General features: G+C 42.0%; 1 protein-coding gene across 2 annotated transcripts; it reads left to right on the plus strand.

Moving 5' to 3' along the window:
• The first annotated feature begins 508 nt into the window (after nt 1-508).
• Nucleotides 509-11,323, plus strand: NIFK (nucleolar protein interacting with the FHA domain of MKI67). Of its 2 annotated transcripts, XM_027591468.2 has the most exons (7): nt 509-673; nt 1,622-1,759; nt 6,420-6,528; nt 8,382-8,593; nt 9,526-9,591; nt 9,728-9,802; nt 10,567-11,323. In XM_027591468.2, exons 1-7 carry the CDS (start codon nt 569-571, stop codon nt 10,753-10,755), a joined length of 894 nt encoding a protein of 297 aa, XP_027447269.1. In that variant the 5' UTR covers nt 509-568; the 3' UTR covers nt 10,756-11,323. The 2 variants fall into 2 exon arrangements, with proteins under 2 accessions (XP_027447269.1, XP_027447270.1); XM_027591469.2 differs by lacking the exon at nt 1,622-1,759.
• The last annotated feature ends 2,792 nt before the right edge of the window (nt 11,324-14,115 follow it).

Consider the following 14,115-nt stretch of genomic DNA (forward strand, 5'->3'; position numbering starts at 1 on the left):
TGAAAGAAAGAAAATTAAAAATAAATAAAGAATGATTGGCAAGACCTCAAGGGCACAGATGTTGTTTGGGACTTTATTTTTTTTTAATTTTATTTATTTATTTTAGAGAGAGAGAGTGAGAGAGCACGAGAGGGAAGAGGGTCAGAGGGAGAAGCAGACTCCCCGCTGAGTAGGGAGCCCGATGCGGGACTCGATCCCGGAACTGCAGGATCATGACCTGAGCCGAAGGCAGTCGCCCAACCAACTGAGCCACCCAGGCACCCTGGGGCTTTATTTTTTAAAACTCTCCTTGAAATTGGCTGGCCACAAGGTAAGCATGAGCAAGTTAACCTTTCGCGGGTTTAGACAGTCGGCAGGAACAAGAGCGAGGCCAAGCGGTGCCCAGCCAGCAGGGGGCGCCTGAGCTCGCTCCAGCCCCTCCCTGACTCCGCCCCGCCCCCGGCGCCCTATGCCTCGTCCTCGCGCCTCACCGCGCATGTCTCCCGCCTCCACTTCCGCTTTGGGTGAGCTGAGAGCTGGCCGTTTCCGGCGGCGCCGCGTGGAGCTCTTCGGCTTGGAGGCCGTCGCCATGGCGGTCTTTGCTGGCCCGGCCAAGCCGTTCCTGTCGCTGAACCCGCAGGAAGAGGCCAAATTTCAGAAGGAGGTGGCGCAGGCTCGCCGACGCGCAACCCAGGTGAGCAGCCACCGCGGGTCGGACTGAGAGAGGAGGGGGCAGACGGGTCCGCGTGCTGTTCCCTCGCCCTCCTCACACCTGTGCTATTTCCAGCGTCTCCCAGGGTGGGCCGCAGACCTCACAAGCTTGAAGGCCAGGGTCTTCCCGAGACTGAGAGGGTTATGCTGATTGGGAGATGGGGTTTGGCCGTGTAGGCCTTAGGGTCCTCCTATGGAAATACGGGGGAGGTAACCGGGTGATGCAAGAGGAGGGCCTGCTGTTGGGAATGGACTCTTACACCGCAAATCATCCTCAGGTTAGAGCTGCCATTCCTCCGCTTTGCCCCCGAATTTGGGAGGTTTGTTCTCCTGGTTGGTGATTTTGGAGTTCTTAAAAGGCAAGGTTTGCCGAGTTCCATTTACTGACTAGGGCCTCTGTCATCAATTTATATTTGCCTTGTTCTTTAGCATAAAATACATGTTTGTAAAAGTTAAAAGTGCTTGTTATGGAAGGTAAGGGTATGATGAGTGGGGTGCTGAAAGGTTGGTTGGTGGGCATTGTGAAGGACAGTGTCTTGAAATTGTTCGGTTAGGTGGGTGTGAGTCAACGGTGATCTGCAAGCAAAGTTGAAGGGTACTTTTATGTGGAGTTGGGCCGGAAGATTTAAAACGATGTGTTCAGAGATTTACCTGCCTGTCCACTGATTCAACGTGTAGTTATTGAGCGTTTACAGGGTGCCGGGTGCTGCAGTACAGGCTAAGACAATCCACCACTTGACCGTTGTCCTCCTGGGAGGTCAGAGGTTAAACAGCTAATTTCTCAGTTACTATTCTGTAAATGGAAATACAGGGCAGGTTTTTGATCTTTTGTCTTGGACTGAGAGATAAGGGTTTTGCAGGTTTTGTTGCAGTGTGATTCTTTTTTTTCCTTTAATTAAAATTTGCGTTTACCTGGTCTGTATGTCTTCAGCGACAGGAGAAAGAAAAACTGACTCCTGGAGTAATCTATGTGGGCCACTTACCTCCAGCACTTTACGAAACCCAGATCCGGGCATATTTCTCCCAGTTTGGCACTGTTACAAGATTCAGACTGTCTAGAAGTAAAAGGGTAAGATTAGATTGCTTTGTTCCTTACAAGTATGTAAGTTTTGATAGTTTACAGAGTGTGTTCATATATTATTGTTTGTCACAGTTCGTTTTAGAAAGGGGGGTGGGTAAAATTTAGAACCTGAAACTGAAAAGAGCAAAGTCAGTGTTACTGTAAATGTTAGTTTTACTATTAAAATTGCCCCAAATCCTCAAATTAAATTGATAATCCTGATAAGTGATTCATACTTATTCTGTGGCTACTAAGCCAGGTAGGTATACATGAACTTCTGTTTGAGGAGCAAGTATGAACATCTTGTATCAGCCTCTGTCACAGGCATCCCTATAATAGCAGAGGTTTGTATAGTGAGTAGTTAAGAATAAGGGCATTAAAGCCAGGCCACCTAGGTTTGAGCCCTAGCTGTATGGGTCTCTAGTTGTGTGACCTTGGACAATTTACGTAATTTCCCTATGTTTCAGTTTTCTAGTCTGTAAAATACGAATAAAATACCATCCACTTCCTAGGAGAATATAATCAAAGATTAAACAATGTAACAAATGTAGAGTTCTTAGAACAATACCTGATACAGTAAACCCTTTATAAATGTTATATTGTACCTACCTCCTCATAAAGAAAAAGTTTGTATGGTTGGTTTGTTTGTTTTTTAAGATTTTTATTTATTTATTCATGAGAGAGAGAGAGGCAGAGGGAGAAGCAGGCTCCTAAGGAGCAGGGAGCCCGATGCGGGACTCGATCCCAGGACCCTGGGATCATGACCTGAGCCAAAGGCAGACGCTCAACCATCTGAGCCACCCAGGCGCCCTGGTTTGTTTCTGAAATAGAGGAGTGGCCACTTTATTTTCTTGCCTGCAGACATCCACTTTTGGTTGTAACGGTAGACCTCTCACTGTTGGAATCTGTTTTTCTTGATACAATTTTTCCACATTTTATCAAAGTTAAATTTTATATTTGATTTGGTATGTGGGGATAGGGTATGCATCCATCATATGCTAGTTGTCATAAAATCAGATATTAAGTTATGTTGTCAAAGCAACATGTTAGCATTAAAGAGGATTTTAAATTAAAAATGCCCTGGTATCTCTTCCATCCTAACCAAAATAACATTTTGTCTGTATTCCTCCCCTTGTTTTTTCATCTGTCTATTTATAATGGTTGCTAATTATGTGGGTGAGATATTATTAAACATCCTAAAGTCTGCTGGAGTATTTAGTGGCTATTTGGTAATCCGCCATTCACTTTTATCAGATATCAACTTGATCTCATTATTTGTTTCAGATCTTTGTTCTTTAAGAAATAAATTATAGGTAGACTTGAGGTCCCTTTTGTACCCTTCCCAATCATCTTCATTTCCTCCCCATGTCCAGGAAATTACTATTCATGAATCCAGTGCTTTTCATTACTCTGTGTTTTTAAATTTTTACTACGTGTTCATGTATGAATGAATATACATTGTATATTTAAGTCTATATTTTATCATTCTTTAACTCCGTTTTTTCATTAACAATCTGTTTAGAACTTTATCTGTGAAATTCTAGTGCATTCATTGTCACTATGTTCCTTTGCTTGAATTTATTAATAAGTTTATCCATCTTATTGAACATTAGGGTTTTGGTTTTGTGTTTTTGCTTTTACAATTTTTCTCTGTTCCTAGCAACCGCTAGGAGCATTCTTTGTGTGAGTGTAGGCATATTTTTCTAGAATAGTATTTTTCAGACTTTGGACCCCCACTATAAGAAATAAGTTTTACAGTACAAGCCTGCACACGCACACACACATACGCACGTACGTAAACATAATTGAAATAAGTCATATGAGGCAATACTTAACCTTCCTATTCAGTTTTTTTTTTAATGCTTTTCTGACCCCCTAAATTGATTTTGTTGTCTTCTTAAGGGTCACATTCTCAGTTTGAAAATTACTGCTTTACAGAATATCATCAGAGTCACTGAGTATAGAATGCTCATGGTTTTTGTATTTACCTTAATCTGTGACATTTAGTATCATTATGTGTGTGTTGGCCATTAGAACTCCATCTTCTATGAATTGCCTGTTCATATGTTTTGCCCTTATTGTTGTCTTTTCTGAGAACTTTTTCCTGCTTTTTCTGGGATATTACTATGTAAATGTTTTCCCAGATTGCAATATAGTCATTGTTTTCCTCAGTTTTATATTTAGAAAATGTTCAAGCCTACAGGCAGGTAGAAATAATAGTGTGATGAACATCCCTGCCCGTCACCTGGATTTACTTGTTATTAATATCCTGACACATTAGCTTCATCTCTCTACTTGTCCTCTAGAACATACACTTTTTTGTTTTGCTGAGCCTTTTGAAGAAAGTTAGTCATAATACTTTAACACTTAAATATTTCATCATAAATTTAAGAATAGGACATTTTACTACATAACCACAATATAATAGTCTATAATGTACTGTTCATCTGCATACATCCCCAGTAGTCCCAAAATGTCTTTAGTTATTTTTTCCCTACCCATTCTGGAATCTAGTCGAGGTTCATGCACTGTATTTGGTTCTGGCTCTTCAGCATATCTAGAACAATCTTCTTGCCATTTTTGCTTAATTGTTTTGCTTTTCTTTTTTTTTTTTTTTTTTTTTTTTGTTAAAGATTTTATTTATTTATTTGACAGAGAGACACAGCCAGAGAGGGAACACAAGCGGGGGAGTGGGAGAAGGAGAAGCAGGCTTCCCGCAGAGCAGGGGGCCCGATGCGGGGCTCGATCCCAGGACCCTGGGATCATGACCTGAGCCGAAGGCAGACGCTCAACCGACTGAGCCACCCAGGCACCCCATGTTTTGCTTTTCTTGACATTAGCTTTTTTGAAGAGTTCAGGTCAGTTGTCTTATAGGAAGCTTGCTCCTTAAGGAGATGCACTAAAATTTAGCATTTCCAGCATTGTTGTTGCATAATAAAGGTGCCGTTTCCCCCCCACTCACCCCAATTTTGACTGTTTGCTCAGTATTTCCATCCAACATTCTGGGATTACTAGGTAAGATAGATAAAAGTGTTTGGCTTCCTTTTTTTTCTTTTTCCTTTTTTTTTTTTTACTCTCTATACCCAACGTGGGGCTCAGACTCACAATTCCTGAGATCAAGAGTCACATGCTCTATCAACTGAGCCAGCAGGCGGTCCTGGCTTTTTTAGTTTCGGTTTTTTGTTTCTTTGTTTTAGTCACTTGATGTGTATTTTCAAATCCCTTTTCAGAAGGCTTATGTCAGTTGATAATGTGGTACAGTAAGTTGAATATCGGAGCATGTCTCTTCCACTCCACCGTCTTTCCCCTCCCTATTAAGAGATAGGATTATAAAGAATTTTTGGACATAACAAATTTTTACCAGAATCCTCTTGTGGCAGATAACTAAATAAAGGGCATGTCCAAGTTTCTAGTTAGTGTCATTGCCGGTGCTAGAAATGAGCCTCCTGGTCATTGAGTGGTTTCCTCTTTCCATAATTGTATCACCAGTTTTGATCCATATCCAAAGATATGGTTAATGCATAATTGTGAAATATTCCTATTGTTACTAATAATTAGAACTGTAAGGGCAGAAAGATTTGTTTTTTTCTACCCTCCTAGGTTCTCTGGCTGGGACCCTGTAAATTTATGTCCTGCTTTTAGGCAAATGGTGGGGGGTGAAGGGCTTTTTTTTGTTATCTACTACTTCCCAGTTGCTTTCAGCTCAACATAATCCTTATGCCAACATAGCATATTTGGGGATGGCATATTCTGCCACCCTACAGGAACATTTGCATCCTTGACAGACTTTGTGTGGAGTGCTTATGAATTATTTCTTCATAGCAACCCTGTGAGAGTGGTTATTTTGTCCCCATTTAATAGAATGAAAAACTGAGGTATAATGTTACTTACCTGTCACAGCTAGGATCCAAACCTGGGCATTTTCTACACTAAAACCCATGCTCTTGTTACTAAGACAGGTGAGAAAATTCACTTTATATTGTGGTGCTGAGGGCAGGAACCTGGGACGTGCATTTCATAAGATGTTGGCAGCATCCCTTTACCATCAGTTAGGAAGATGATCAGTCATTAGTAAACATGAAAATGAACACACTATTTTATTGATTAGCTTGGCAATAGTGAGGAGTTAGTTTCTTCCCAGTTCTTATGTATAAAGTGAGAGTTAGATTTATCTGCATTCTTTGCAAAACATCACCCTATCCGCTGGGCATTGTTAATACATGAATAAAGTGACTATCAATGAAATTGGTAATGAGTAAAGGACTGTGGGCCTTACCAGATTTCCTTCATGTGGTAAATTCCAGCTGCAGTAGTAATGTATTTGTCAGGTAATAAAAATTCTAGGAATACCTCAAAATCAGTGGCATGTTCCGACTATTTTGGATCTTTACTTTCTAATATATTTCATTTTCACGTAATCTCTACACCCAGTGTGGAGCTCAAACTCACAATCCTGAGATCAAGAGTTGCACGCTCTACTGACAGCCAGGCACCCCGGATCTTCTCTCTTCCCGTAAGAGTCCCTGCACTGTGCATTGAAGTTAGAATTAAGGGTGTTGTAATGTTACTTGGGCTAATTTACATTATTTAAATTAATGGCATTTTAGGACTTTCATGACCAGTTAGAATTTAATCATTCTACTTTTTCTTGTCGGGTTTTCCGTTACAGACTGGTAATAGTAAAGGCTATGCCTTTGTGGAGTTTGCATCTGAAGATGTTGCCAAGATAGTTGCTGATACAATGAACAACTACCTTTTTGGTGAAAGACTCTTAAAGTGTAAGTGCTTTTCTCTTACCGGTGGGATTGCGTGGTGCATGCCTGCTGCTGGTGGGTGGCTGTGCTGTGAAATACAAAGTGCTTAGCTACTTGGCTCTGGGATGATTCTCTTAAATATTTAAGTGCAAGGATATGAGTGCATTTTCTAGGCTGATTCCGGCTGGAATTTTAAAATCTTCCAGAGTGAGAGCTGTTTTTATGCTAAGAATTGAGACAAGTTACTACATTGGAAGAGCAGCTGACCCATCCCTAATGGGCTACAGAAGGCTTCCCTGAGGAAGTATCATTTAAGTTGAAACCTGAAGATTAGGTAGGAGTGAGCCAGGGGAAAGGAATTACCATCCCTGGCTTGATGGGACAGCAAGTGCAAACCGAGAGGTGACTAACAGTGCTTACGTGCCTGTGAAGGAATGTCAGGAGAACAGCAAGAGATGAGAGGAGGTCAGGTTACTGAAAGCCTTAAAAATCTGGGAGTTTAGAATATATCCTGAGGGCAGTGGGAAGCCACAAATAGATTCTAGATAGGATAACATTAAAGGCAGGAAATCCCGTTTGAGAGTCCATCTAAATGACATTGGCTGCAACTCTTTCACGGGAGAAACCGTAAGGAGTAGAGGGGAGACAACACCAGATCAGTTCATCCTGCAGAAAGTGGAGCTGCCCACTTTGCGTTCCCAGAGCATCCCTGTCTGGAGCTCTGTGCCTCCGGAGGCAGAGTTAACTTTGGCTTTTCTGTGCTGATGGTAGAGTGTGGACCATACCAAGTGCTCAAGCCACACACATCTGTTCATGTAGCTGATGAGCTGCCCAAGTAGCCCCTCTCTCTCTCTCTCTCTCTCTCTCTCTCTCTCTCTCTGTCTCTGTCTCTCTCTCTCTGTCTCTCTCTGTCTCTCTGTCTCTCTCTCTGTCTCTCTCTCTCAGTTCCTGTTGCCATGAGAGAGAATCCCAGTGGCCTCATGAGGTCACGGGTTCATTTCACACATAGAACGCATGGTTCTTTCCAAGAGGAAATGGGCCAAATATAAAATGTGTCAGGGGACCACATGGGTAGGATCAGTGCTGTGCTGTGCCTGACTTTGAAAGATCACAGAAAAAGTTCTGAACTCTGATAACGAGTTCAAATAGAAGATTAGCCACATTGTCTTTTTTTATTTTTTTGAATGGAAGTAGTATATATCGGAGGTGAGCCCAGGAAAATACTGGTAGGGAGTAGAGAAGTGAGAGAAGGAAGTCACTGAGGGTGTGTTAGCAAGCACATTACTTCTCAGGCAGCTGGGCTCCATCCTGCTGGGTAACACGGGAAGACAGAATTATTCCGACTGACAGGCAGGGGAACTAGGGTATTTATCTATCAACTCCCTATCCTTCATTGGTTGAGGGCTGATGCCAAGAGTTTTGGCTTGCCTTGCATATTGTTCCAGTGTTCTTCCAAACCTGAAAAGGGCCCTTAAGCAGAGAGCTGGAGATAAGCGGTAAGCTGGCTGAGTCCTGGAGAGAGACGCAGAGGAGATGAGGTGGAAAGTGATTTCCTTGTGCTACAGCAGGTCGCACAGCCTGAGATTCTGGTAGCTTCAGGAACCCCAAAGACTTGACGCCACCAAGACATTCCTTTATACGACTCATCTTGTTCACTTACATATTTCTAGCTCCTGGAACAATTCTTAGCATTTAATCAATAGCTATTTAATAATTGTTGGCTGTATGCCTTTCCTTTAGGTTCCTACTTTATTGTTTTGTCTTCTCCATGTAAAATGGGAGACGTCATCTTGATTATGATGTGGGAATGACACTGGTGGAAACATTGAAATCTTCTCCCTCCCACTTGGTAGAAAACTTCTTTCTTTTAAATACAGGTCATTTTATACCACCCGAAAAAGTACACGAAGAACTTTTTAGAGAGTGGCATGTTCCATTTAAAAAGCCATCATACCCAGCAGTGAAACGGTATAATCAGAATCGGACCCTTCTTCAAAAGCTACAGATGGAGGAGCGATTTAAAAAGAAGGAAAAATTACTCAGGAAGAAATTAGCTAAAAAAGGAATTGATTATGATTTTCCTTCACTGGTAAATATGCCTTCACAAAATGTTTTTTGTATTTTTTCTTGGGGGTGGGCTTTATACCTCATTAGTTATAACGTGGGTTTTATACATAAAGTGTCCAGCCCAGTTTTATCATGTTTTTGAAACATTGCATTGTAGGTTCTTTTTTCCCCCTAAAGATTTTATTTATTTCTTTATTATTAAAGAGTGCACACAAGTTGTGGGGTGGGGGGGGAAGCAGACGCCCTGCTGAGCAGGGAGCCCGACATGGGGCTCAGTCTCAGGACCCCAAGATCATGACCTGAGCTGAAGGCAGACACTTAACCAATGAGCTACCCAGGCGCCTCTGCATTGTAAGTCCTTTCTAAAATTTGTTAGAGCAGATCCTATTATCTCCATCATACAGAAGAGGAAACTCTTGAAAGGGATTAGCTCGGGGTGCCTGGGTGGCTCAGTTGGTTTTCCAGCACCTGGAAGACTGAGTTACCCTCCCTGGGCCCAGTTCCTGGTTGTTAATTTTTTGCCCAAATCCCAAACACACTCTTTCTCAGTAGGTGTTAAAAGAACAGGCCCTGGTACCTCTGGGAACCACGGGGGAGCTGGGACAGTGAGGCTAGAAAACAGGCATGTGAGAAATGCCTCTCCAGTAGCCCATTCACTGCTTTGTCGAAAGCGGCACTGCTTCATGATCTAATCCTGAATTTGGCCAGATTGGGGCCTGCCTTTTCACAGTCTTCTAGTTCACATATCTGATTCAGCTTTCTGTGTGGCCAGCTCCAGGTTTTGGCCCCACTTCAACCTCTACAGCCTGTGGCCATTCCTTAGTTGGAGGCCCCTCTAATTGAAATGCTGTGTCATTTGGGGACGATTTACTGATAATATGTGTAAGGCTCTAATGGTAAGTTAAAAATGTAAATGTGTGAGACTACCAGTTTATTTCTTTATGTTTATTTAAGATTTTACATAAAAAGGACAAAAGAAATGCTTCAAATACTGGGCTTCAGAAATCTGCAAATAGCCAGGTAAAATTTTATTTATTTGTATCTATTTGTCGTATCACATGCCAGGTAGTAGGGAAAGATAAATGGGGAAATATATTCAGGACTACTATTGCTGATAAATATGCAGACTGATGAAGTCCCTTAAAATTTATTGAAGGTCTTATCAAAGAAAAAGAAGAAGAAAAAGGCTTCACGTACTCCTACCACTCCTGAGAAGACTGTGGAGAGCCAGGTAAAATTGTCTTCAATATTCTGGAAATGAGGTATTCTAGAAATGATTGAAGGAGGAAGAGCAGGGGCACCTGGCTGGCTTAGTCGGTGGAGTGTGCGACTCTTAATCTCAGGATCATGAGTTTGAGCCCCATGTTGGTTATAGAGATTACTTTTAAAATAAATGAGTAAATAATTTTTTAAAAAGATTTTATTTATTTGAGAGAGAGAACACAAGTTGTGGGGAGGGGCAGAGGGAGAGGGAAAAGCAGACCCCCACACTGAGCAGGAAGCCCAATGTGGGGCTTGATCCCAGAATCCTGGGATCACGACCTGAGCCAAAGGCAGACGCTTAACTTAGCCACCCAGGTGCTCCAATAAAGATTTTTTAAAAAAGGAAAAGCAGTTCGTGCTGCTGTCACTTTACTAAAATTTCACATTTCACCTTGTGATTGTTTTGGTAAATCCTTACTGGTGATTTAGCAGATACAGTGAGGTTAGCAAAAGTTATTGTGAGTTTATTGCATTGTTTACCTTTCAGTGACTAAGTCAGTAGGGAGAAATGAAGCCACTATCTTTATAAATGTAAGTCTAGTTTTCTACCTAATGGCCTATAATGGAGCCTATTATGTGCAGCTGCATCACCGAAAAGGGTAAGCAAGCCTAAAATAACACAGGGCAACTTATAAAAATACAGGGCAGGTGGTATGGGGGAGAGGAGAGGTAAACTCATTCCTGAAACCTTCCTATATTTCTGTACTACAATCTTTTATTTGTTAAATCCAGGGCCCCACACCAGTTTGCACGCCAACGTTTTTGGAGAAACGAAAATCTGAAGTGGCTAAAATGAACGTTGATGATCAAGATAACGAAATAGTTTTCAAACAACCCGTACCTGGTGTGAAAGAAGAAACACAAGAGACTCAAACACCTACACGTTCGAGGAAAAAAAGACGAAGAAAAAGCAATCAGTGATTCTGAAAAATGCGATTTTAGTGTGAGGGGTAATTCTTTGTATTTAACTAGATGCAGTGGAGTGCAACTGTTGACAAGATTCTCGGAGGACAAACTGTCAGTTCAAGTCAGTAGGGAAAGTGGTTGCAGCTGGCTGACCTGCCCTTGCTGAGACGCGTGGGTGCCTGGCCTGCAGGAGTCCGGCGAACGCTGCCTCTTTGGCCTGGTCTCTAGTTTTCTGTGCAGATTTCATAGCTGTCTTTAGTTACTCTGCCTGGATAGGAAAGTCACCATTTACTGCAGGTTTCATTGTTACCATCAAATAAAATAAAATCTTGCTTGACGACCTACATGGTTTGTTAGGTGTGCATCTTTAACCCATAAGGGCACTTCAGTCGTGTGCTTGAAACGAAGTTACATTACCTGAAGGGAGAGAAGTATATGTGATCACTTTCACCATGTTAAGTTAGGTTTTGGTGGGTTAGCAAGATTTAATAACCGTCATTTTGTGTCTGTATCATGGATGTGGAATTGTATTTCAAGAAATCAGTGACCAGCAAATAAACTTTTTCTGTAATTCATTCATATGCAGGTGGGACTTGGAGGTCTTTTTTTTTGTTTTTATTTAAATTCCAGTGTATAACATACAGTGTTATATTAGTTTCAGGTGTACAATGCAGTAATTCAACACTTCCGTACAGCACCTGGTGCTTACCACAAGTGCCCTCCCTAATCCCCATCACTTAACTCCTCCCATCACCTCACTGCCTCCCCCTGGTAACCATTGGTTTGTTCTCTTACTGTTAAGAGTCTGTTTCTTGGTTTGCCTCTTCTTTCTTTGCTCATTTGTTTCTTAAATTACACACATGAGTGAAATCATGTGGTATTTGTCTTTGTCAGTCTCTTTGACATTTCGCTTAGCATAATACTCCATCCATGTTGCAGATGGCCGGATTTTGTTCTTTTTTATGGCTCAGTAATATTCCATTGTAAGGACTTTCGTGTCTTGAAGTAAAATAGGTTTTTTTGCTTCTCAGCTATTTTAAAATTTCTAATACCCTTGAAATGTGTTTTCGTTTAGCTAATCCAGATTTATTAAAAATGCCCATTGCCATGGAACATTTTTTCCTCCAGTATTTGTTAAATCTTTAATAATGAGGTACTAGACTACGTGTCCTGATATAAAATGTAAATGAGAATTTGTTTCAAGTGTAGTAAGAGCAGAAAGTGCAGAAAGCAAATTTTACCTCTAGAATGGTACCTGATATAGAATATGTCCAGTATGGGGCCGCCTGGGTGGCTCAGTCGGTGAAGCATCTGCCTTCGGTTCAGGTCATGATCCCAGGATGCTGGGATCGAGTCCCATGTCGGGCTCTCTGCCCAGCAGGGAGCCTGCTTCTCCCTCTCCCTCTGCCTCTCTCCCTTGGGCGCTCTCTCTGGCAAATAAAAAAAATCTTTAAAAAAATATGCCCAGTGTGTGTTTGTTGAGTGAATAACAACTTTACCTTTTTGAACCATTTCTCCACTTTGGGTCTGGATGTCCCTCTAGTTTCCCCTTCTGGGAAAGCACCAGGGAAGTATGTCGTTGCGGCTTCACATTTCTCTCTCCAAAGGGCATATGCACTCAAACTCACATGTATACGTAGCAAGATGAGTTGAATATTTCCTTCTTCCCAGCCTGCTGCCCGTCCGCCCCATTTAGGCGTGGTACCATTCATCACTTAATGTGTAAATTATGTTTTAAATGTGCCCGGGAGCTGGGCAGGGGGTGGGGATGAATCCATCTTTAGCATGTCATGGCTATGGGTATTTTTTGTAAGAAATAGAGCTGAAATTCTGTGGTTAAAAGAGTATCTTCCTGTGGATTAGGGTCTTCAAGAAAATTCATTAATGTGTGATTTTGATTGTGATTTTGATTTTCAGATTTTGTAGTAAAACCAGATGAATTGAGTGGAAAGTCTCTGCCAGTAAAATGCTAAAATTTTGTAGTGATAGGAGCAAATAAGGTAAAAAGAGGGTACAATTCAAAACTACAATAAGTATGACCATGACTGTAAAAAATGCATTTTTTTAATGGGAAGATAAACAATTGAGTATGTGGAAGCAAAAGTGTGTGTTGCTATTATATGTAATCAGCAAAGAACTAAAGGAAAAAAGGAATGAATGCACAGCCAAGGTTCGGTTAGAGTCTGACCTTTCAGACTGCATATTTGCCATAGAGAGGGGAGCAAGTGGACAAACCAGTGAAAGGAGCTTTTCTGTTGCCGGCAGTATTTGGGATAGAGTGTGACCATGTCCAAGGCAACTGGTCACCGTGACTGGAAACTGGAACCCTGGCTGATCAGTGGCATGAGCTGGAAATCCAGATGGGCTGTGTTCATAGGAATTCCAAACCCTCGCTGTCCTGCCACAAAGGCCATCTCTTGTTCCAGGACTGACCCAGGTTAGGTGACCCAGAGCAGTCGACCCCCATGCAGTGACTGATGCAGGCGGCTGCTATCCTTTAACCCAGAAGTGTGTGTGTATAGTTTTGAGTATATATGATTTTTTTTTCACTACATAGGCAGAAATAATCGCGTGGCCCAAACTGAACTATGTCATGGGGCATCCTGTGGACCACAGAGTGGCTCACTGTCCTGCGGACCAAGTCTGCTCTGCGTGGTGTGATTTTAACATGTTTAAACGTTTGAAAAATCAAAATTCATAGCAAATGAAAAATTATGAAATGCAAAGCTTAGTGTTTCTACATACGGGTTTATTGGGGCACTGTCACATTTATTTACAGGTTGCATATGGCTGCTTTTGTGCTGCCAGAGTTTAGCATGATGCAGACCATCTGCGGTCCTCTGCTCAGCACGGCCCAGGACCACCACAAACTGCAGTGACGCAGTCTCAGCTCGACGTACTTTGAGTGCCGCGTGCTTTTGGGGTGCCTCGAATTTTATGTGTTTTTATTACCAGTTCGTACCCATTGTGTCAAAACAAGCAATGTGGACTTCTGTCATACTTCGGCTCACGGTGGAGCGCAGGTTATTTTATCAAATGAGACAGCACAGCATTGCTCCTCTTCTGCAGTGAGGCTCCAGCTGTGCTTTTTTCTCTTCACGACCCTTCCCTCTTTCCAGCTGCTGCAGCCATGAAGTTCAAGCTGTGCGGTTTCAGTGGGTATGGGATACAGCCCACATGTGGGAGGCACCAGGCCAGGACCAACCAGGAAGGTTTTCCAATTTCTTTACGCAAAATGCGAGTCAGAGAGTACTTAAAAATGAACTTTTTTTGAAAAATGAAATAGATAAAATCTCATTCCAGATCAACGTTAACAAATGAACATTTGCAAATAAATGACCTTGATGATAGGAAACTAAATTCACACTTCCTGCA

Source organism: Zalophus californianus, chromosome 3 (assembly GCF_009762305.2).
Source record: "Zalophus californianus isolate mZalCal1 chromosome 3, mZalCal1.pri.v2, whole genome shotgun sequence".
Classification (NCBI taxonomy): domain Eukaryota; kingdom Metazoa; phylum Chordata; class Mammalia; order Carnivora; family Otariidae; genus Zalophus; species Zalophus californianus.